This window comes from Eumetopias jubatus, unplaced genomic scaffold, assembly GCF_037043125.1.
Source record: "Eumetopias jubatus isolate StellerSeaLion01/CBP00866 unplaced genomic scaffold, mEumJub1_p1.0 scaffold_11, whole genome shotgun sequence".
NCBI lineage: Eukaryota > Metazoa > Chordata > Mammalia > Carnivora > Otariidae > Eumetopias > Eumetopias jubatus.
In genome coordinates, this window is record NW_028274817.1 from 40,600,487 (window position 1) to 40,624,293 (window position 23,807).

A 23,807-nucleotide genomic window follows, 5' to 3' on the forward strand; every position below is an offset into this window, starting at 1 on the left:
TTCTGGATTGGTTGGGATTTTTAAGGTAGGATTGGGAGAAGGGAGGATTGACTAGGGGTTGAGAACTGTCATGAGGCAAGGATGGCTTAGCAATTGGGTATTCCCAGTAATATATGAAAATAGAAAATAGGTATGGGGCATCACTGGTAAGAAAGCAGTAGTCACTCAAAAGAGGTGGGGGTCGTTATGGCATTTTACAATTGCTGCATGACCTTGGGAGAAAAAGTGTTTTCTGTTAACTTTGCAGCTGGCTTTATCTGTCTGTCCTCCCAGGCTGATTAATAGCAGGACTGCTTATTCTCAGTTCAGACTGATTTTCACTCTTTCAGTCCCGGGCAAGTTTTGACTCTACATCCTAAATGTGGTGTACAACAAACCATTCCAGGCAACTGAAGATTCTTGCTGTTGTGTTTTGATGAATTCAGTCTAGCTCCACTGGAACAGTGAACAAACTGCCCAGGGACAGCTCTTCCTCAATCTCTAAACCAATTTTTTTTTTATTCTGTAAAATAAACTGATACTCCTTTTTCCCACTTATTTATTTATTTATTTTTAAATTTTATTTTATTATGTTATGTTAGTCACCATAAAATACATCATTAGTTTTTGATGTAGTGATCCACGATTCATTGTTTTCCTTTAACACCCAGTGCTCCATGCAGTACATGCCCTCCTTAATACCCATCACTGGGCTAACCCATTCCCCTACCCCCCTCCCCTCTAGAACCCTCAGTTTGTTTCTCAGAGTCCATAGTCTCTCGTGGTTCATCTTCCCCTCCAATTTCCACCCCCTTTCGTTTTTCCCTTCCTTCTCCTAATGTCCTCCATGCTATTCCTTATGTTCCACAAATAAGTGAAACTGTATGATAATTGACTTTCTCTGCTTGACTTATTTCACTTAGCATAATCTCCTCCAGTCCCATCCATGTGGATGTAAAAGTTGGTTATTCATCCTTTCTGATGGCTGAGTAATATTCCATTGTCTATATGGACCACATCGGTACTTTTTATATCAGATGACTATCACGAAAATCCCAATGTTATTAAGGATGCCAAAATGCTTTTGTACTTTACTGTGTAGTAAAAAAACAGAGGATTTATTATTAATTATTATTATTTGCTAATTATAGATTCTTGTCTAGAGTAGCTTATAATATGATATTATATTTGATACTGGACATCTAGAGTCTGCTCAATAAAAGAAGAGATATAACAAATATGTTAGGTAGGCTTTAAATATCTTATGCATAGGTCAAGGCTAAGATCCACTGTGGAACTACAACTGTGAAGAGTAGAGTCATCACTCCTCTAAAATTCATCCTTCAGATAACTGGCAATTAAGACTGCTCCTAGGTAAAACTATGCTGCTTATGAAGTTTACTTTTCCACTGAAGCCTCTTCATGACTTACAAAATCTACATTCACATATAAGTCATAAGATTTGAAACATTTAAATCAAAGGCAAAGTGATGGATCGGTGTTCCTTCTTCCAATGAGATGAGCTGAGAATGGAGGAAAAGGAGAGATGTATGTGTGTGTGTGTGTGTGTGTGTGTGTGTGTGTTTGTGTGTGTGTGAGCTCAATTTGAGGAAGGCCAGAGCAGATGGGGTGCTTCAAAGCCCTGAAAAAGTATGGTGGGAGGTTGCCAAAACAGAGCACATATTTTGCCTTGGGCTGCCTGGGACTTCAATAGTTTATACTTGGGGGACAAACTACATATTCACAGCTCTGTATTTTTTTAATGGATTAGTTATTAAAAGGTTACTTTGCATCTTTAATATAGGCTTGCTTTATTTCAAGAATAAAATCTTTTTGTACCTGTACCACATTTCCTTCTTTGTTAAGAGCATTTTACTCATTCAAGGAAAGGATGTTAAGGTGAACAGATGGAATCAGAAGGCCAGAAAGTGGTGGAAGTAGGAGTGAAGAAAAGGAAACTAAAACCAAACAAAGCCCGTATACAACTTGTAGCCTTTCAGGAATTGAAAGTAAATACAATTATTTGCATTTTAAGAAGCTTGTTTGAAAAACCTTAAGATAAATTGAATATGTTTTTCAGCTCAAGAATTATAAAAGATTTGGTAAACATTTTGTGGTATTGCCTAAGGGGAAAAACAGATATTGATAGGAAGATTTGTAAAGTGAGATTTATAATAAAAAAATTACTCTCCATTGGGCAAAGAAATTGCATCGGAATTCATGCAGTCTCCTTTTACAATCAGATGCAATTAATAATTCTGCAGGCAAGCTTAGAAACTATTTTTATTGTTGTTGTTTAATAGGATGAGTTCAATTTCTCTGACATTTTTTACTAGCACTGCGGAATACAGTAGCAAATTATTTTATTTTTTTAATTCTCAAGACTCTGGTAATATTAATTAAAAGTAAGTTCTGTAAAGACATGGAACTGGATTGGTCTTTTGAGAATGCTTACACCCAAAGACTACTACTCCTTTTCATGAACTCTTTTATGCCAGTTTGCAAATTCTTCCCATTGAGCTTTAATAGAGGGACAGAAATTAGGATGTCCTTTCCTAATGATGATTTCCAGTGGGTCTCTTCCCAATGATTATTTGACTTCTCTGAAAAGACATGGTAGAGCTTATAGAGAGCAGCTTGTTGAAATGACTTTAAACTGGTAGAAGACAATAACCATATTTGCACAATTGCAGCTTATGCTACGGCACATACCAAATTCCTTTAAAATCCCTACAAATGACATCTTCTGGGGTCACTGGAAAATCTGGGATGCAGTTGTATGAGATAGGGTGGGAGTTGTGAATGGATACTACATTTGGGTTCAGATTTCCTTAAGGCTCAGTCTCTTAGCAACATCAGAGAATTGGGAGGGCTATGCCAATTTCTGCTAAAAGGATATAAAGGAGAATCTGTATGCCCAGAGTGCAGTCTGAGTGCTTTGACAACAGGTTGCAAGTCAGGAGATGCAAGGAGCCACTGTGGTCAAAGTAACCCAGAGAGAGAAAAAAAGTAACCCAGATAGCAAACAAATGATAACTCCAAAACCTTCCTCAGAATTTGATCAATAATACTAGTCAAGCTGCCAGGGGACTGCTTTGTACAGAAGTTGCATTTACTGTAGTCTGAATGACATTATTTCAGCAAGCCTTGGGTAAATATCCAAGCTTTTTCCCTAGGTAGTTCCCCGCCCCCCGCAAAGTTCTCTATTCCTCAGGGGCAATAGTAAGAGAAAAATAAAGTTACAACACATACGTCTAGGATCAAGCCGCTGCCCAGGAAATTGAGAACCTAAGCAGTTGGCCAGTCCTCCTGCCAGATACAGTGCTTCTGTGGCAGGTTCTCCACAAGTCAACTGCTTGGGAGCAATTTATTTACATCCCCACTTCTTAGATCTATGGGGCAGTGCACTTCTGACATGCATGCACAACAAAAGAGCTATGGTTCAATTAAAATATGAAACAAATACAATACCCTGAGGGAGAACCATGCATCCAGAAGGAAATTTTGTTTCCAGAAATGCTTTCCAGAGGAATCCTCAATTTACATCTTCAGAATTCTACCATCAGAACAGTTCTCTTTGGAGAAAATGTGTGGGCTATGAAAGAATGCAGATCTTCTCTTGGTTGAACTAATGGTATGATTAGTATTTTTTATTTTTTATTTTATTTTATTTTATTTTAAAGATTTTATTTATTTATTTGAGAGAGAATGAGAGATAGAGAGCACGAGAGGGAAGAGGGTCAGAGGGAGAAGCAGACTCCCTGCTGAGCAGGGAGCCCGATGTGGGACTCGATCCCGGGACTCCAGGATCATGACCTGAGCTGAAGGCAGTCGCTTAACCAACTGAGCCACCCAGGCGCCCTGATTAGTATTTTTTAAATAAACTACCAGATTTGTTCCAATCTTCCATGCTGTGTAAAAATCCTATATACTTTCTTTCAAGGACATTGGCTGTGAAGGCTAGAAGACAGAATCTAGTAAGTAATTCCTGTGTTAACATAAATGGCCATATCTTGAAAGAATTCCTGCACCCACACAAGCTCTCAAATAGATCAAGATCATATAATTAATACTACAAAATTGCTGACTGTGTGTTTATCTTGGCTAGAAAACCCTGCCTCTTTGTTTACACTTCCCTGAAGGTATCTCTAGTTAGCTAGAAGGGTTTTGTAAAATTTTCAAAACAAGTTCCATGTTACTTTCCTCCACTGCAAATATAGACATGTATCCTTTTTTAGGGGAAGGTTTGGGGAGAGTGGAGAAAAAGGATGTAACAAAATCAAATAAACAATGGCATTTTGCAAGTCCTGAAATGTTGACTTCCTATGGTACTAAATGTTGGCTCATATGTATCTAATAAAGTAGCTTGGACTAGACTGAACTGTTGCATATATGTATGCTTTGTCTCTCACCATTCTAACCATTTGCTGTTAGCAGCAGCGGTGCCTAACTTTTCTTTTTGTAAAATGGTATAACCACTTCAGAATATAGTTTGGCAGATTCTTAAAAAGTTAAATAATCCTGGAGGAAAAAAGAATAGTAGGTAAAAGCTAATGAAATCTGAATAAAATATAGACTTCAGTTAATGATAATATATTACTTTTGGCTCATTAATTGTAATAGCAACTTAAGATATTAATAACAGGGAAAACTGGGTATGGGGTATGTAGGCACTATACTATCTGCTATGGACTCAATGTTTGTAGCTCCCCCCAAAACAAACATTCATATATTGAAATTTTAAATTTTAATGTGATAGTATTAAAAGGCGGGGCTTTGGGGGAGATGACTAGGTCATGAGAGAGGAGCCCTAATGAATGGGATTAGTGCCCTTACAAAAGAAACTCTGGAGAGTTTTCTCACCTTTTCCATCATGCAAGGACATGTGAGGGTATAGCGAGAAGATGACCATCTTTGAATGAGGAAGTAAGGTCTCATTAGACGTTAAATCTGTTGGTGACTTATCTTGAACTTTCTAGTCTCCAGAACCATAAGAAATAAATATTTGTTGTTTAAGTCACCTAGGCTATGGAATTTTTGTGTTAGCAGCCCAAGCAGACTAAGACCTTATCTTCACAATTTTTCTGTAAATCTAAAGTTATTCTAAAAATTGCTTTTAAAACAGAGCTAAAAAATGAACTAATAAACTTAAATGTACACTTACTATATAATTCAACCATTCCATGTCTTGGTATTTACTCAAGAAAAAAAAAGGAAATATATGGTCATGTAAAGATGCATAAATGAATGTTCATAGCAGTTTTATCTGAAATAGCCCATAAACTGCAAACAACCCAAATATCCTTTAAGAAGTGACCAGACTGTTTGTATCCATATAATGGAATACTACTCAGCACTAAAAAGAATGAACTGTTGCTACATTTAACAAGATGGATGAGTCTCAAAATAATTGTGTTAACTGAAATAATCCAGATTAAAAAAATGTACTGCATTATTATATTTATATACAATTTTAGAAAATGCAAACCGATTTATAGTGATAGATCAATGTTGTGGAAGTAGGGCAGGAGGGATTACAAAAGAGAAACTTGTGGGCGATTTATATGTTAATTATTTTGATTATGGTGATAGTTCCATAGGTGTATACACATATCAGCCCTTACAAATTGTATGGTTTAAATTGTGTGCTGTTTACTGTATATCAATTATACCTCCACTAAATCTGTTTATTTAGAACAATCCAGTCATACACAAGAGAGATCATTATCTTAGGTTCATATAACTACTACCCTTGATCATTAAACATAGTTCTGAGCTTTTTGGTAGTGGACATTTTGCTACCATGTACCATTGTACCTACCACTTGTCCTTTGGTGATCAGTTTCTTTTTTTGAAAAATTAAGAGTAATCCTTAAAGTGTTTTATAGGAAAATACATTGAGAATAATTCTAAACATGTATCTTCTAAAATAACTTAAAGGAAATTCAGTTGTATTAATTTCATAAGCCTTAACTTGAAATTTGCTAATAAAGTGTTAGTAATTAGGAAACTTAAAATGGGAATTAAGAGCTAAGAATTATTTATAAATAGTATATTATTTTTCTGAACATCTGTTGTGAGCCAGGCAATTGATTGGAAGTTTTTTTGAACAGCTTTATTGAGATATAATTTACATACAATATAATTCATCCATTTAAAATGTACAATTCACTGTTTTTTAGTATATTCTTGGATATGTGCAATCATTGCCACAGTCAATTTTGTAACATTTTCATCACCTCAAAATGAAGCTTCAGACTGCTTAATGGGTACAGGGTTTTGGGGTGATGAAAATTTTCTGGAACTAGATAGTGGTTGTGGTTGCACAACATTGTGAATGAACTAAGTGTCATTAAATTGTACACTTTAAAACAGTGCATTTTATGTTATATTGTTTCCACCTCACCCCCCAAAAAATCACCCATATACTTTAAGTATTTACCCCTATCCCTCCACCCCCCCAGGCCTAAGCAACCACTAATCTACTTTCTGTCTTTATAGATTTGCCTATTCTAGACATTTCATATAAATGAAAGCATATAATATGTAGGTTTTTTTCCCGCCCACTGGCTTCTTTCACAGAGTATGTTTTCGAGGTTCATGCATGTTGTAGTGCATATCAGTACATTATTCATTCTTTTTTATGGCTGAATAAGATTTCATTGTATGAATATACCACATTTTATTTATCCATTCATCAGTTGATAGACATTTAGGTTATTTCTACATTTTGTCTATTATGAATAATGCTGCAATGAACAAGTACAAGTTTTTGTGTGGGTGTATGTTTTGATTTTTCTTGGTTATATATCTAGGAGGGGAATTGCTGATAACTATACACTTAATGATTTGAGGAACTGCCAGACTGTTATCCAAAGTGGCTGCACCATTTTACATTCCCACCAGCAGTGTATGAGGATTCCAATTTCCCCACATCCAAGCCTACACTTGTTATAATCTTTCTGATTATAGCCAGCCTAGTGAGTATAAAGTGTTATCACAGGGTTTTAATTTGCATTTCCCCGATGACAAATGACTAACTCAGATACCTTTCATGTACTTTTTCCTGGAAATAAGCTCATATAGTCAATATTATGCATAGGCTCTCAGAGGGTTCATGGATCCTCAAAATTATGATCCTCTGGAGTGGAGTTACTTGATGGACACATGAGGAAAAACTGTCATGGTAGTTATAATAAGTTATATTTAATCGTAGAAAATAATATAAAGTGTACTTGTTTCTTTTGCACTGCTATATATTTAATAAAAAAGTGACAGAATGCATTTTAACATAGTTGCACTGAAATATTGGACTGGCTTCCACTAAAAGATTCTTAATGGGGGTGGAAGAAGAGGGGTCCCAACTCCTATTGGAATGAAAAATGTACACTATATATCACCACCTCTGAAACCAAAGGGCAATCCCATAGTCTGGTTGAGGTAGGAAAGATTACTTATTCTTTATTTGTACAAATGACATTGTATTAAATAGGATTAGAAAACCAATAGAATAGATGTCTATGAACCACGAATGTATCTGTGACAGGAGAGTGAAAAGATGTATAGGGTGGTGCTAACTTGAAACTCACTTTCAGGATGAGCAGTGGGTACTGGGAAAAATAAGAGTCAACAGTTATTTTGGCAAGTAGTAGCCTACTACTGTCACTGTGGCTTTACACCTATGACATATGAAAGTTGTCTGTTCCTAGGGAGTAAATAAGCATTTGCCCAGTGGTCTCAGGAGTCACCTACAAAGTTTGGATATTTGCTATGGCTGGATGGAGTAACAGTGGCCTAAGCTTTGGAAACTCAAAGGAATTTGCTTAAGCAGCTTTGAGGGGGTCATTACACTCCATGGTATATTTTTAGAACCTGAGAAAACCTCCTTATTAGGAGCTTACACATTTACATTTCTTAGGGAAGTCAGCCTCACTCTCTCCACCAGATCAGCTTTTAGACAATGGAATGATTTGGAGTTGCAATTAAAATCCCAGGCGAAAGCTCTTCTAGGATGTTCCATTGCTTAACTGAAAAGAGAGCAAAGAAAAATAACCAATTCAAGCTCTGTACCTTATTTCACCTTCTCTAATGTGCCCTGCCAGTTCTTCAATAAACTTCTCCCCTTTCATCCAGTAGATCATTGGCCCGGACTCTCCACTGAATCCAAAGAATGCTTTGCAAGGGATGTTCAGAGGCTTACCTGAGGATGACAGAGAAAAATAATTGAACAAATGGCTCCTGGTTATCACTGGGAGACAGAAAAGGACTGTTTAACATCCAAAGGAAAGCTCAGAGGTGACCCATTTTCAACTCTTCTTCCAATTATCTTATCACTGCACATAAGAAAAAAATTAGTCACAAGAGCTTCTGGGGAGTTTAAAAATTAAGATGTTATCAAAAATGAAAAAGTAAAAAAAAATTAATCAGTTTTTAGAACTGCTTATTTTTACTGCCTCCCTTCTAGGAACTAACAGGAAGAAATCAAATAGAAACAATTTTCCTTTATTTTTCTTTTTTGAGTATTAATTACTGATTACTTGGACTTCCCTTTGAAGTTAACATTAATCAAAAGTATAAGTTAATTATTATTGGTGAGAAAATAATAATAGACTATCCATAATTATTAAGATTGCATAGGGGAAATTTGTTTATTCTGATGATTATTATTCTAAGAAAAATTGGATAATGTAAATCAAAGGAAGAATTTTTAATTAAAAAACATTTATAGGGTGCCTGGGTGGCTCAGTTGGTTGAGCATCTGCCTTCAGTTCAGGTCATGATCCCAGGGTCCTGAGTCCCATGTCAGGCTCCTTGCTCAGCAGGGAGCCTGCTTCTATCTTCTGCCGGCTGTTCCCCCTGCTTGTGCTCTGTCTCTCTCTGACAAATAGTCTTTAAAAAAATATTTATAAAAAGTACATGCAAGGAAAACAGTCTAAACACACCTTTTATATTCTTGGAGTTATTTATAGTATTTAAACAATTCTAGGCAATACTGCAGCATTTTTTATTATTCATCTTTGTGATTATAGCTAAAAACTTTGTTTTAATTATAAATTTATCATCAAATATATAAGCAATTATTTTTTGCTGACATTGATTTAATTTCTTCTTGTAAAGTAGATTAATAAGGGAAGAATAGTGTAAAGAGCAGTCTAGACAATTCTGACAAAAGAATCCCCATTCATAAATCATAATGTAGCCTATAATTTTCTCTATAACATGCATTTTTTGCCCTCATTGAAGCACCAGATAAAGAAATTTCAAAAATATTTTTCCTTGTAGAGTACATGGTGAATTTGTTCTCATAATCACTTTGAGCTGTAGACAAATTTTCTATTTTATTCTTAAACTAATCTAAAACTTCCATGTTCTAAGAACCATTACTTTCTGGGACCGCTTTCTATTTAACCACCATAACTAGCAGATGGCTTTCTTTGAGGACTATTTTCATGAAGAAACACTTTTAATGGGAATTAGGTTCTACATTAAGACAAAGTGGAAATTAAAAGAACCTCACAGACATGTAGATGCGGGATGATAGACTGGGCTTAACCATAATAAGTGACTTGTATATTGATCTTTCTATAGTGCAAATTTATATCTCAGCAAAATGACATGCTGTGGACCTTTGGGATCATTCAATTATATCAAAGCCTTTGGTATCAATAGTCTGTCATAGATGTCTAACACAGACCTGAAACAAGGTTATTCATTGTTGCTTTGAACATATGCTCTGTGATATAAGTTTAGGTAAAAATGAAAGATAATCTGTAGAGTGGAATGCGCACAGGAGATTTGGATCCTGGTTTTGGATCTATCATGAAAAAGCCGATTATCTGGCCCTGGGCAGATTACTTAACTTTTTATAAACTAACTTTTGTACATGTAATAAGGATGGTAATATTCGGGAAGCTCAGATAAGACAGTGTTTACAAAAGTAGTTGGTGAAATCAAAAGTCCTACCCAAAAAAAAAAAAAAACCCACACAAAAAAAAAACAAAACAAAACAACAAGAAAACAACAAAACTCACAAAAATCCCATCCAAATTTAGCATGGTGGTGTTTTCCTTCTGAGGCTTGGTCTTCAAGAAGCCTAAATTTGAAGCATAATCTGAATTGGATAATAGGATAGATAAATGTTAATTTTGGCTCTGCCAATTTCATGTCCTTTTTAAATTTATGAGCCCCTATGTGGTAATAGCCTTCTCTATCAATGCTCTATAAATATTTCCTGGATTCTAAAGTAGGTGTGATTTATCCAAGCAGGCGCTGTGTTCTCTAAACCTGAACACAGGGTCTTTTCTATGCCTTACTGCTCTTCATTTCCATGAAATTGAAGGTATTAAGGGACATCAAACCAGATGGCAGAAAATCCAGAGACAGTGATAAACATAATTTTAAATAATCCCAGTTCCTAAAACTACCAGTATATACATTTATACACATTTATACACATAAATTCTGGTTGTTATTCTTTTGGGCTATGTTGAAGAATATACCAAATAAAATACCTTTTAGTAATTCCTAGCATGTGGGTGCTAAGGTCTGGTTTGATTTTAATGAAGAAAGATAATTATAGTAATGTGCAAAAAGGGACCTCCTTGAGGTGGTCTATCAACAATGACAGATTCTGCCCTTTCCTTTTGGCACTATACAATGAAACATAGCAATTTCTTCTGGAAATATTTTCACTCTCCCATCAGACATGTTCTTGTTAAATAAATGCAAGAGACAGATATTTCAGAGGTCTAGTTTTTTATGCAAATGCTGGATAAATATCCTGAATATTCTTTTGTCAATGGCTAAAACAGGAAAACTAACCATCATATGCAATACTCTGAAGAGAGTACTCTGAAGAGAGAGTATGCAATACTTTGATTAGCTTTTGTGTCAGATAGTAAGACTCAATGTGTGCAAGGGTGTGGACAACTCCTCTCCCAAAAGGTATGTGAGGGATCTCTGCATTGATTAAGTAAATAACCTGAAATGAAATCAATCCAGGCTTTTCTAAATTATGGCTCATGTGCATGTGCAAACTCCTATCTACCATTTGCATCTGTTTACTACTGTATTGTCTTGCCTCTGGACATATTCAAAGTCATTCCCATGGTACTATACCCTACTAGTAGAGATGACCAGCTCACATTTGTATCTAAAGGGCATAGTACAGTAGATTGAAGACTATCAAAATAAAAAGAACTTCATGAGTTTCTCAGTGTTTTATGCCATTCACAAGAGAATGGTTTTGTTTTTTTAAAGAATTTATTCATTTATTTGACAGAGAGAGAGAGAGAGAAAGCACAGGCAGGGGGAGCAGCAGGCAGAGGGAGAGGGAGAAGCGGACCTCTCGCTGAACAAGGAGCCTGACTTGCAGCTTGATCCCAGGACCCCGGGATCAATGACCTGAGCCAAAGGCAGATGCTTAACTGACTGAGCTACCCAGGCGCCCCTAGAGAATGGTTTTATTTTTTTTAATTTTTATTGTTATGTTAATCACCATACATTACATCATTAGTTTTTGATGTAGTGTTCCATGATTCATTGTTTGTGCATAACACCCAGTGCTCCATGCAGAACGTGCCCTCTTTAATACCCATCACCAGGCTAACCCATCCTCCCACCCCCCTCCCCTCTAGAACCCTCAGTTTGTTTTTCAGAGTCCATCGTCTCTCATGGTTCATCTCCCCCTCCAATTCCCCCCCTTCATTCTTCCCCTCCTGCTATCTTCTTTTTTTTTTTTTAACATATATTGCATTATTTGTTTCTGAGGTACAGATCTGTAATTCAACAGTCTTGCACAATTCACAGTAGAGAATGGTTTTAGATAATCCTTTTAGGATTACTCTGTATTACTAACAATTTCTTTATCACTTTCTTAAGTCTAGACAAGCAACAAAACATGTTCCTACAAAGAAATGTACATGAATGTTCCTAGCAGCTTTATTTGGAATAGTCAAAAACTGGAAATAGCCCAAATGTTCACCAACAGGTGATGGGATAAACTCTTGTATATTCATACCACAAAATACTAATTAAGTGTGAAAAAGAATAAGTACTGATACACACCACTCATCCATTGAAGGACACAGGTTGTTTCCATATCTTGACTATTTTAAACAATGCTTTAGGACACAGGTTGTTTCCATATCTTGACTATTTTAAACAATGCTTTAATGAACATGAGAGTGCAGATATTTTCGAGGTAGTATTTTTTTTTTCTTTTTCTTTTTTTTTTCTTAAGATTTTATTTATTTAATTGACAGAGAGAGAGAGAGAGACAGAGAGAGAGGGAACACAAGCAGGGGGAGTGGGAGAGGGAGAATCAGGCTTCCCGCCGAGCAGGGAGCCCGATGTGGGGCTTGATCCCAGGACCCTGGGATCATGACCTGAGCTGAAGGCAGTCGCTTAACCAACTGAGCCACCCAGGTGCCCCGGTAGTTTTTTTTTTTTTTTAAATACCCAGAAGTGAAATAGCTGGATTATATAGTAGTTCTATTTTTTTCATTTTTTGAGGAATCTCCATACTATTTTCCATAGTGGCTGCACCAATTTACATTCCCACCAACAGTGCACAAGTTCCCCTTTATCCACATCCTTGCCAACATTTATTTCTTGTCTTTTTTATTTTAGCCATTCTGTCAGGTGTAAGGTGATATCTCATTGTGGTTTTGATTTGCATTTCCCTGATGATTAGTGATGTTGTGCATCATTTTATGTGTTGTTTGGCCATCTGTATATCTTCTTTGGAAAAAAAATGTCTATTTATGTCCTCTGCACACTTTTTGATCAGATGATGATGATAAAGATAATGATGATGATTCGTCATTGTTATATAAGTTCTTTATATATTTTGGATATTAACCTCTTATTGAATATATCATTTACAAATATCTTCTCCCATTCAGTAGTTTGCCATTTTGTTTTCTTGACTTATTTTGCTTTTTATTTTGATGATATTTATATTTCCTTTTTTTTCCTTTGCCTTAGGAGACATATCTAGAAAAAACATTGCTATTGCCAATGTGAAACAAGTTACTGCCTGTATTATTTTCTATAATTTTTATGGTTTCAAGCCTCACATTTAGGTCCTTAATCCATTTTGAGTTTATTTTTATGTATGGTGTTAAAAGGTGGTCTAATTTCATTCTTTTGCATGCAGCTGACCAGCTTTCCTAGCACCATTTATTGAAGAGACTGTCTTTTTCCCATTGTATATTTTTACCTCCTTTGTCATGGATTTATTGACCATGTAATTATGGGTCTATTTCTGGGCTCTCTATTCTGTTCTTTTGATCTATTTTTGTGCCAATACCACACTGTTTTTTATTACTGCAGCTTTGTAGTATATCTTGAAATCTGTAATTGTGATACCTCTAGGTTTGTTTTTCTTTTTAAAGATTGCTTTGTCTATTCAGGGCCTTTTGTGGTTCCATACAAATTTTAGTATTATTTGTTCTAGTTTTGTAAAAATGCTGTTGGTATTTTGAGAATGATTGTATTGAATCTGTAGATTGCTTTGGGAATATGGATATTTTAACAATATTAATTCTTCTAATCCATGAGCATGGAATATCTCCATTTCTTTGTGTCATCTTCAGTTTCTTTCATCAGTGTTTTATAGGTTTTAGAGTACAAGTCTTTTGCTTCTTTGGTAAGTTTATTTCTAGATATTTTATTCTTTTGGTTGCAATTGTAAATAGTGTTGTTTTCTTAATTTCTATTTCTGCTACTTCGTTGTTAGTGTATAGAAATCCTACCAATTTATGGGTATTAATTCTGTATCCTGCAACCTTACTGAATTCATATATTATTTCTCATAATATTTTGGTGGTGTCTTTGGTGGGTTTTCTATGTGTAACATCCTATTGTCTGCAAATAGTGGCAGTTTACTTCTTTACAAATATATATGCCTGTTATTTTTTTTAGCTTGTCTGATTTCTGTGGCTAGCACTTTCAGTACTATGTTGAAAAGTGGTGAGAAGGGACATCCTTGTCTTGTTCCTTATCTGAGAGGAAAAGATTTTAGTTTTTCACTATTGAGTATGATGGTAGCTGTGGGTTTTTCAAACATGGTCTTTATTATGTTGAGGTATGTTTCTTCTATCTCCACTTTCTTGAGAGATTTTATTATGAATGGATGTACTTTGTCAAGTGCTCATTCTGCATCTACTGAGATGGTCATATGACTTTTATCCTTCACTTTGTTGATGTGGTATATCACATTGATTTGCAAATATTGGACCATACTGGCATCCCCAGAATAAATCCCACTTGATTCTGTTGAATGATCCTTTTAGTAAATTGTTGTATTTGTTTTGCTAATATTTTGGTGGGGATTTTTGCATGCATGTTTATCAAGAATATTGACCTGTAGTTTTCTGTGGTTTTTGTGGTGTCTTTGTCAAGGTAATGCTGGCCTTGTAGAATGCATTTGGAAGCTTATCTTACTCTTCTCTTTTTGGAATAGTTTGAAGAGAATAGGCATTAAATCTTCTTTAAATATTTAGTAGAATTCACCAGTGAATCTATCTAGTCCTGGACCATCATGTTTTGGTAGTTTTTTTATTACTGATTCAATTTTATTATTTGTAATCTGTCTGCTCAGATTTTCTATTTCTGCCTGGCTCAGTTTTGGAAGATTGCATGTTTCTAGGAATTTATCCATTTCTTCTAGGTTATTCAATTTTTTTGGCCTATAATTTTTCATAGTGTCCTCTTATAATCCTTTGTATTTCTGTGGTGTCAGTGGTTATATGTCCTATCTCATTTCTGATTTATTTACTTAGGTCCTTTCTTTTGATTTCTTGATGAGTCTGGCTAAGGGTTTATCAATTTTGTTTACTTTTTCAAAGAACCAACTTTTATCCACATCATTGCAAATGGCAAGATTTCATTCCTTTTGATGGCTGCATAATATTCCATTGTATATATACGCCACATCTTCTTTATCCACATGGATGGAACTGGAGGGTATTATGCTGACCAAAATAAGTCAAGCAGAGAAAGACACGTATCATATGATCTCACTGATATGAGGAATTCTTAATCTCAGGAAACAAACTGAGGGTTGCTGGAGTGATGGGGGCTGGGAGGGATGGGGTGGCTGGGTGATAGACATTGGGGAGGGTATATGCTATGGTGAGCTCTGTGAATTGTGTAAGACTGTTGAATCACAGACCTGACCTCTGAAACAAATAATACATTATATGTTTATAAAAGAAGAAGATAGTAGGAAGGGAAAAATGAAGGGGGAGAATTGGAGGGGAAGACAAACCATGAGAGACTATGGACTCTGAGAAACAAACTGAGGGTTCTAGATGGGAAGGGGGTGGGGGGATAGGTTAGCCTGGTGATGGGTATTAAAGAGGGCATGTACTGAATGGAGAACTGGGTGTTATATCCAAACAATGGATCATGGAACACTACATCAAAAACTAATGATGTAATGTATGATGATTAACATAACATAATAAAATAAAAGAGAACCAGCTTTTAGTTTCATTGATTTTTTTTCTATTTTTTTAGTCTCATTTATTTCTGTTCTGATCTTTATTATTTCCTTCCTTCTATTCACCTTGGGCTTTGTTCTTCTTTTTCTAATTCCTTTAGGTATGAAGTTAAATTGTTTATTTGAACTTTTTCTTGTTTCTTGAGATGATAGGCCTGTTATTGCTATATATTTCCCTCTTAAAACTGCTTTTGCTCTGTCCCAAAGATTTTGGACACTTGTGTTTCCATTTTGTCTCCAGCATTTTTTTTTTAATTTCTTCTCTTCATTGCTTCATTGACACATTGGTTATTTAGTATCATGCTGTGTATTCTCCATGTGTTTGTGTTTTTTTCCAGTTTTTTTTTTCTTGGATTTATTTCTAGCTTCATACTGTTCTTATTATAAAAGATGCATGGTATGATTTCAATCTTTTTAATTTTTTTGAGATTTGTTTTGTGGCCTAATATACAATCTATTATGGAGAATTTTCCATGTGCAATTTAAAAGAAAGGGTATTCTGGTTTTGGATGGAATGATCTATATATATGTTATATCCATCAGGTCCAATGTGTCATCAAATGACAGTTTCCTTTTTGATTTTCTGCCTAGATGATCATTCTATTGATATAAGTGGGTGTTAAAGTCCCCTACTATTTTTGTATAACCATAAATTTCTCTCAATATATCAGTCAATAGGTGCTTTATGTGTTTAGGTGTTCCAGTATTGCATGTGTAGTTATTTACAATTGTTATACCCTCTTGTTGGATTGATCCCTCTATTATTATGTAATGCCTTTCTTTGCCCCTTGGCACAGATTTTGTTTTAAAGTCCTTTTTGTCTGATGTAATAACTGCTACCCCAGCTTTCTTGTTTGTCTCCATTTGCACGGTAAATACCTTTCCATACCTTTACTTTCAGTCTGTATATGTCTTTAGATCTGAGGTGTGTCTCATTTAGGCAGCATATAGATGGCACTTGTTTTTTTTTTTTTTTTGAATCCATTCTGTAATCCTTTGTCTTTTGATTGGATCATTTTAGCCTTTTACTTTTTTTAAGGTTTTTATTTATTTATTTGACAGAGAGAGAGCGTGTGCAGAAGCAGGGGGAGCGGCAGGCAGAGGGAGCGGCAGGCAGAGGGAGAGGAAGAAGCAGGCTCACCAAGCAGGGAACCAATGCGGGGCTCAATCCCAGGACCCTGGGATCATGACCTGAGCCAAAAGCAGATGCTCAACCAACTGAGCCACCCAGGTGCCCTTAAGTCTTTTACATTTAAAGTAATTATTGATAATTATGTACTTATTGTCATTTTGCTATTGATTTTCTAATTGTTTTTGAAATTCTCTGTTTCTTTCTTATTCTTTTGCTCTCTTTCTTTGTGATTGATGAGTTTCTATGGTTTTATGTTTGGCTCTTCTTTTTTTTTTTAATTTTATGTACCTATCATAGGCTTAGGTTTCATGGTAACCATGTGTTTCATACATAACATAAATAGTTTATATTAATTTAATGGTCATTTAAGTTCAATCACATTCTTAAAAAAGAAAAAGAAAAAATATAAATTTCTATTTTTACACCCTCCTCCATGTTTTGTGTAGATGTTTTCATATTTTACATCTTTTTATTCATAACTTTCTTATGTCTAATTACATCCACTTTTTTCACTTAAAAGAATACCTTTAACATTTCCTTTTTAAAAAGCTTTTATTTAAAATCCAGTTAGTTAACATACAGTGTAATATTAGTTTCTGGCGTACAATTTAGTGATTCAACACTTACATACAACACCCTATGTTCATCCCAAGTGCCCTCCTTAATCCTCATCAACTATTTAACCCAATATACCACCCACCTCCCCTCCAGTAACCATCAGTTTGTTTTCTATAGTCAAGAGTCTATTTCTTGTTTTGTCTCTCTCTCTTTTCCCCTTCGATCATTTGTTTTGTTTCTTAGATTCCACATATGAGTGAAATCATATGGTATTTGTCTTTCTCAGTCTGACTTATTTCACTCAGCGTAATACACTCTTGGTCCATCCATGCTGTCACAAAAGGCACAATCTCATTCCTTTTTATGGTTGCATATTCCTGTGTGTGTGTGTGTGTGTGTGTGTGTGTGTGACATTTTCCTTATCCATTCATCTGTCAGTGGATCATTGGGTTTCTTCTGTATCTTGGCTATTGTAAATAATGCTACAATAAACATAGGGGTGCATATAGCTTTCCGCATTAGTGTTTTCATTTTGGGGGGGGTAAGTACCCATTAGTGGAATTACTGAATAACATGGTATTTCTATTTTTAATTCTTGGGGGACCCTCCATACTGTTTTCCACAGTGGTCGCACCAGTTTGCATTCTCACCAACAGAGCAAGAGGGTTCTTTTTCCCTCCACATCCTCAGAAACACTTGTTATTTCTTGTCTTTTTAATTTTTGCCATTTTGACAGGTGTAAGATGATATCTCATTATGGTTTTGTAAATCAACTTTTACAAACATGTTAAAATAATTAAAGGAAAGCACATCTACATAATTAAAGTTAAATGAGAAGAATATCTCACCAAATATAATATATCAATAAGGAGACATTATTTAAAAAAAAAAAACAGAAATTCTGGGGTTTCAAATATAGTAATTGAAATGAAAAATTCCCCCATTGGATCTCAATAGTAGATTTGAACTAACAAAAGAAAGAATCAGTGAATCTGAAGGTAGGTCAATTGAGATTACCCAGAGCAAGAAGTAGAAAGAAAAAAATTAAGATTGAACAGAGAGTCAGAGGCCTATGGAACAAAAATCAAGCATATCAACATACACATAATGGGAGCCTCCGAAAAAGAGGAGCTAGAGGAAGGGGCAGGAGGAGTATACGTAGAAATAATCACCAAAACTTCCCAAAATGGTTGAAAAGCATTAATCTACACATTCAAAAAATTCAATAGATCCAAGTAGGATAAAGTCAAAGAGAGATACGCCTAGGCACAACATAATTACACTTCTAAAGCCCAACACAAAAAGAAGACTTTGAAAGCAACAAGAGAAAAACAACTCAATACATTTAAGAGAAACTTATTTCTCATCAACAACCATGGAGACCAGTAAGATGATATTTTTCAGGCATTGAAAGAAAAAGACTGTCAATAAGGAATTCTATATCTAAAAAATCTATCCTTCAAAACTGAAGAAAAATTAAGACTTACATATAAAAAAACTTGGAGATTCTGTCTTTCCCACAAGCAATATTAAACTGAACTTTCAGGCTGAAATAAGAGAACACTAAACAAAAACTAATTTACATGAAGAGATAAAAAGCGCCAGCAAAGGTAACCAGATAGGTAAATATAAAAACAGTGCATATGGATTTTTGTTTGTTTCTCTTTCCTTATCTGATTCAAGATATACAAAAAATTATAAAACTGCATTGATGGGCTTATAATATGTACACACATAATTTGTATAACAATAATAAGCTTTAGGAAAGAAGGAGGAAATAAGATAATAGTTACAAAGCTTTTTGTTTACTATTGAAATTAAGTTGGTGTTACTCTATAAAGATAGAAAGTCAGTTGTAATCTCTAGGACAACAATTAAGAAAACTCAAGGGACACCTGGGTGGCTCAGTTGGTTAAGCATCTGCCTTCAGCTCAGGTCATGATCCCAGGGTCCTGGGATTGAGTCCAACGGGCTCCTTGCTCAGCAGGGAGTCTGCTTCTCCCTCTACCTGCCTCTCTCACTCTCATTCTCTCTGACAAAAAATAAATAAAATCTTAAAAAAAAGAAAATAACTCAAGAATTTAGTAAAATTGACAAGGCAATTACATTGTATAAAAAAAATCTGTTTAAACTTCAAAACAGGCAATATTAAATGAATAAAAGAACAAAAGAAATAAAATTAATGGAAAAAAATAGCCAAATGGTAAACATAGATCCTATCTTCTCTTTAATTACATTTAATGTAAATGGACTAAATATTCCAATCAAAAGTCATATATCTGTACAATGGATTTAAAAACTGTTGTCCAATCATATGCTGCCTACAAGGGACACACTTTTGATTCAAAGTAGATTGAAAGTAAAAAGATGGAAAAATATATACTCTGGAAAGAATAACCAGAAATAACCTTTTTTTGGCTGTCCTAATATCAGGCAAAATAGAGTTTAAGGCAAAAGAGAGTTACTGACCAAAGAGAGACAGTTGAGAATGATGAAAGGAACAATTCATAGGAAGGATATAATGATTAAAAATATGAATGCACCTAACAACAGAATGCCTAAATACATGAAACAGAAACTGACACAACTGAAGGGAGAAATACATAATTCATCAATAGTTGGAGACTTCAACAACCCACTTTTACAAATGAATAGAAAAACTAGGCAGAACATCGGCCAGAAATTAGGAGATTGAAACAACACCATAAATGAGTTATATCTAACAGACACTTACAGAATAGTCAAGAGCAGAATACACATTTTTTCAATAGGACATGGAATATTCTGCAGGGTAGACTTTATATGGGCCATAAAATAAGCCTCAATAACCTTAAAAGGTTTTAATTTATACAAACGATGTTCTCTGAACAATATAATGCCAATACAGATGTTAAGAAAATGAGGTTGAAAGGAGTGTAAATACTCACATCCCTTTGTAGGGAAGGAGTGCAAAATGAGGCCAAGTTGTGTGATAAAGGCAAATTGCAGAAGAGTCTATGATGAAAATCTCATTTTGAGGCAAGATGAAAACACAATGAAAATGATAGAAACCTGACATCATTTGTGTACACATAGTCATCCTCTATACTTGTGTCTACTAAGTTTGGTAGAACTTTCTGGGCACTCAAAAAGGCTGCATAAAAAAAAGGCTGCATACATATAGTGGGTCTCAAGTTGACTTATGGTGGAAATGCATGGTGATATGTGCCTTTATCTGACTCACTTATTTTGCTTAGCGTTATACTCTCTAGCTCCATCCACATTATTGCAAATGTCAAGATTTCATTCCTTTATATTCCTTGCTTTTTCAAAGATAAACTGACCGTATAGTTTTGGGTTCATTTCTGAGTTTTCTATTCTGTGCCGTAGATCTATGTGTCTATTCTTGTGCTGGTACCATACTATTTTGATCCCTACAGCTTTGTAATATAACGTGAAGTCCAGAATTGTGATTATTCTAGCTTTGCTTTGCTTTTCCAAAGTTTTTTGTTATTTGAGGTCTTCTGTGGTTCCACACAAATTTTAGGATTGTTTGTTCTAGCACTGTGAAAAATGCTGGTGGTATTTTGACAGGATTGCACTAAATGTGCAGATTGCTTCGGGTAATATGGACATTTTAACAATATTTGTTCTTCCGATTCATGAGCATAGAATGTGTTTCCATTTCTTTATGTCCTCTTCAATTTCTTTCATCATTGTTTTATAGTTTTCAGAGTACTGATCTTTTATCTCTGGTTAGGTCTATTCCTATGTATCTTATGTTTTTTTTTGGTGCAGTTGTAAATGAGATTGATTCCTTGATTTCTCTTCTTGCTGTTTCATTATTGGTGTAGAGAAATGCAACAGATTTCAGAACATTGATTTTGTATCCTGTGACTTTACTGAATTCATGTATCAGCTATAGCAATTTTTTGTGGAGTCTTTCAGGTTTTCTATATAGAGTATCATGTCATCTGCAAATAGTGAATGTTTTACTTCTTCTTGCTGATTTGGATGACTTTTTTTCTTTCTCTATTTTTTTGGGGGGGGTCTGACTGATGTGGTTAGGACTTCTAGTACTATGTTAAATAACAGTGGTGAGAGTGGACATCGCTGTTTTGCTCCTGACCATAGAGGAAAAGCTCTCAGTTTTTCCTGGTTGAGGACAATATTAGCTGTGTGTTTATCATATATGACCTTTGTTATATTGAGGTATTTTCCCTCTAACTCTATTTTGTTGAAAGTTTTTATCATGAATGGATGTTGTACTTTGTCAAATGCTTCTTCTGCATCTATTGAAAGGATCATTTGGTCCTTATACTTTCTTTTATTAATCTGATGTATCACATTGTTTGATTTGCAATATTGAACCACACTTGCAGCCCAGGAATAAATCATACTTGATTGTGGTGAATGATTCTTTTAATGAAATGCTGAATTCAGTTTGTTAGTATTCTATTGAGAAATTTTACATCCATGTTCATCAGAGATATTGGCTTGTAGTTCACTTTTTTAGTGGAGTCTTTATCAGGTCTTGGTATCAAAGAAATGTAAGCCTTATAGAGTGAATTTGTAAGTTTTCCTTCCTTTTCTATTTTTTGGAACAGCTTTAGAAGCATAGGTATTAACTTCTTCACATGTTTGGTAGAATTTCCCTGTGAAGCCATCTGGTCCTTGACTTTTGTTTCCTGGGAGATTTTTGATTACTGATTCAATTTCTTTGCTGCTGTATGCTCAAGTTTTCTATTTCTTGCTGTTTCAGTTTTGGTAGTTTATATGTTTCTAGGAATGTATATATTTCTTCCAGGTTTTCTGATTTTTTGGCATATGGTTTTTCATAATATTCTCATAATTTTTTGTATTTCTGTGGTGTGGGTTGTTATTTCTCTTCTCTCATTTATGCTTTTATTTACTTGGGTTCTTTCTCTTTTTATCAATTTTATTATTTTTTTCAATGAACCAACTCCTGGTTTCATTGATCTATATATCATTTATTTCTACTCTAATCTTTATTATTTCTTCCCTCCTGCTGGCTTTAGACTTCACTTGTTATTCTTTTTCTAGCTCTTCTAGGTGTAATATTAGTTTGTTTATTTGAGATTTTTCTTGCTTCCTAAGGTTGGCCTGTATTGCTATATACTTCCCTCTTAGGACAGCTATTGCTGCATACCAAAGTTTTTGGACCATTTTGTTTTCATTTTTATTTGTTTCCATGTATTTTTTTAAATTTCTTTTGGAATTTCCTGGTTGACCCATTCATTCTTTAGTAGCATGTTGTTTAACCTCCATGTATCTGAGGTCTTTCCAAATTTTTTCTTGTGGTTGACTTCAAGTTTCATGGCATTGTGGTCAGAAAATATGCATGGTATGATCTCAATCTTTTTGTACTTTTTGAGGCCTGATTTGTGACCTAGTATGTGATCTATTCTGGAGAATGTTCCATGTGCATTTGAAAAGAATGTGTATTTTGTTTTAGGATGGAATGTTGTGAATATATCTAAGTCCATATGGTCCAGTGTGTCATTCACTGCCATCATTTCCTTGCTTATATTCTGCTTAGATGATCTGTCCACTGATGTAAGTGGGGGTGTTAAAGTCACCTACTATTATTGTATTATTATCAATGAGTTCTGTTATGTCTGTTATTAATTGTTTTAATATTTGGGTACTTCTAGGTTGGGTGCAAAATACAATTGTTGGATCTTCCTCTTGGATTTACCCCTTTATTATTATATAGTGCCCTTCTTCATGTCTTGTTACAGTCTTTGGTTGAAAGTCTAGTTCATCCAATATAAGTATTGCTCCTCCACCTTTTTTTTGACATCCATTTGCATGACAAATGTTTCTCCATACCTTCACTTTCAATCTTTCAATCTGCAAATGTCTTTAGGTCTAAAATGAGTCTCTTGTAGGCAGCATATAGATGGGTCTTTTTTTTTTTTTTAATCCATTCTGACACCCTATGTCTTTTGACTGGAGCATTTAATTGATTTATATTCAGAGTAATTATTGATAGATATGTATTTAGTATCATTTTATTACTTGTTGTGTTATTGCTTTTGGAGATTTTCTCTGTTCCTTTATTATCTTTGTCACTTTGGTCTTACTTTTCCATTAAAAGAGTCCCCTTTAATATTTCTCACAGGGATGGTTTAGTGTTCACAAATTCTTTTAGTTTTTTTTTTGTCTGGGAAACATTTTATCTCTCCTATTCTGAATTATAGCTTTGCTAGATTGGGTATTCTTGGCTACAGATTTTTCTCATTCAGCAATTTGAACATATCATGCCACTTTCTTCTTGTTTGCCACATTTCTGTTGAGAAATCTCCAGCTAGCCTTATGGTTCTTCCCTTGTAAGTTAAGGATTTCTTTTGTCTTGTTGCTTTTAAGAATTTTTCTTAATCACTATATTTCATAAATTTAATTCCAATATGTCTTGGCATTGGCTTGCTTTTGTTGATTTTGATGTGAGCTGTCTCTGCCTCCTGGATCTGGATGTCTGTTTCCTTCCACAGATTAGGGAAATTTTCAGCTATTATTTTCTCGAATAAATTTTCTGTCCCCTTTTCTTGCTCTTCATCTTCTGGGACTCCTATAATATGAATCTTATTATGTTTGATGGAGTCACTGAATTTCCTAAGTCTATTCTTG

The 23,807-nt window shown here is 34.8% G+C and overlaps 1 protein-coding gene across 1 annotated transcript in view; it reads right to left on the minus strand.

Annotated features, from left to right (window-relative positions):
• The window catches only part of IL1RAPL2 (interleukin 1 receptor accessory protein like 2), a 629,876-nt gene that overhangs the window by 42,398 nt on the left and 563,671 nt on the right, over nt 1–23,807 (minus strand). The window contains 1 exon segment of the mRNA XM_088028544.1: nt 8,050–8,179. Within this exon segment, the coding sequence (XP_087884670.1) occupies nt 8,050–8,179 (130 nt within the window).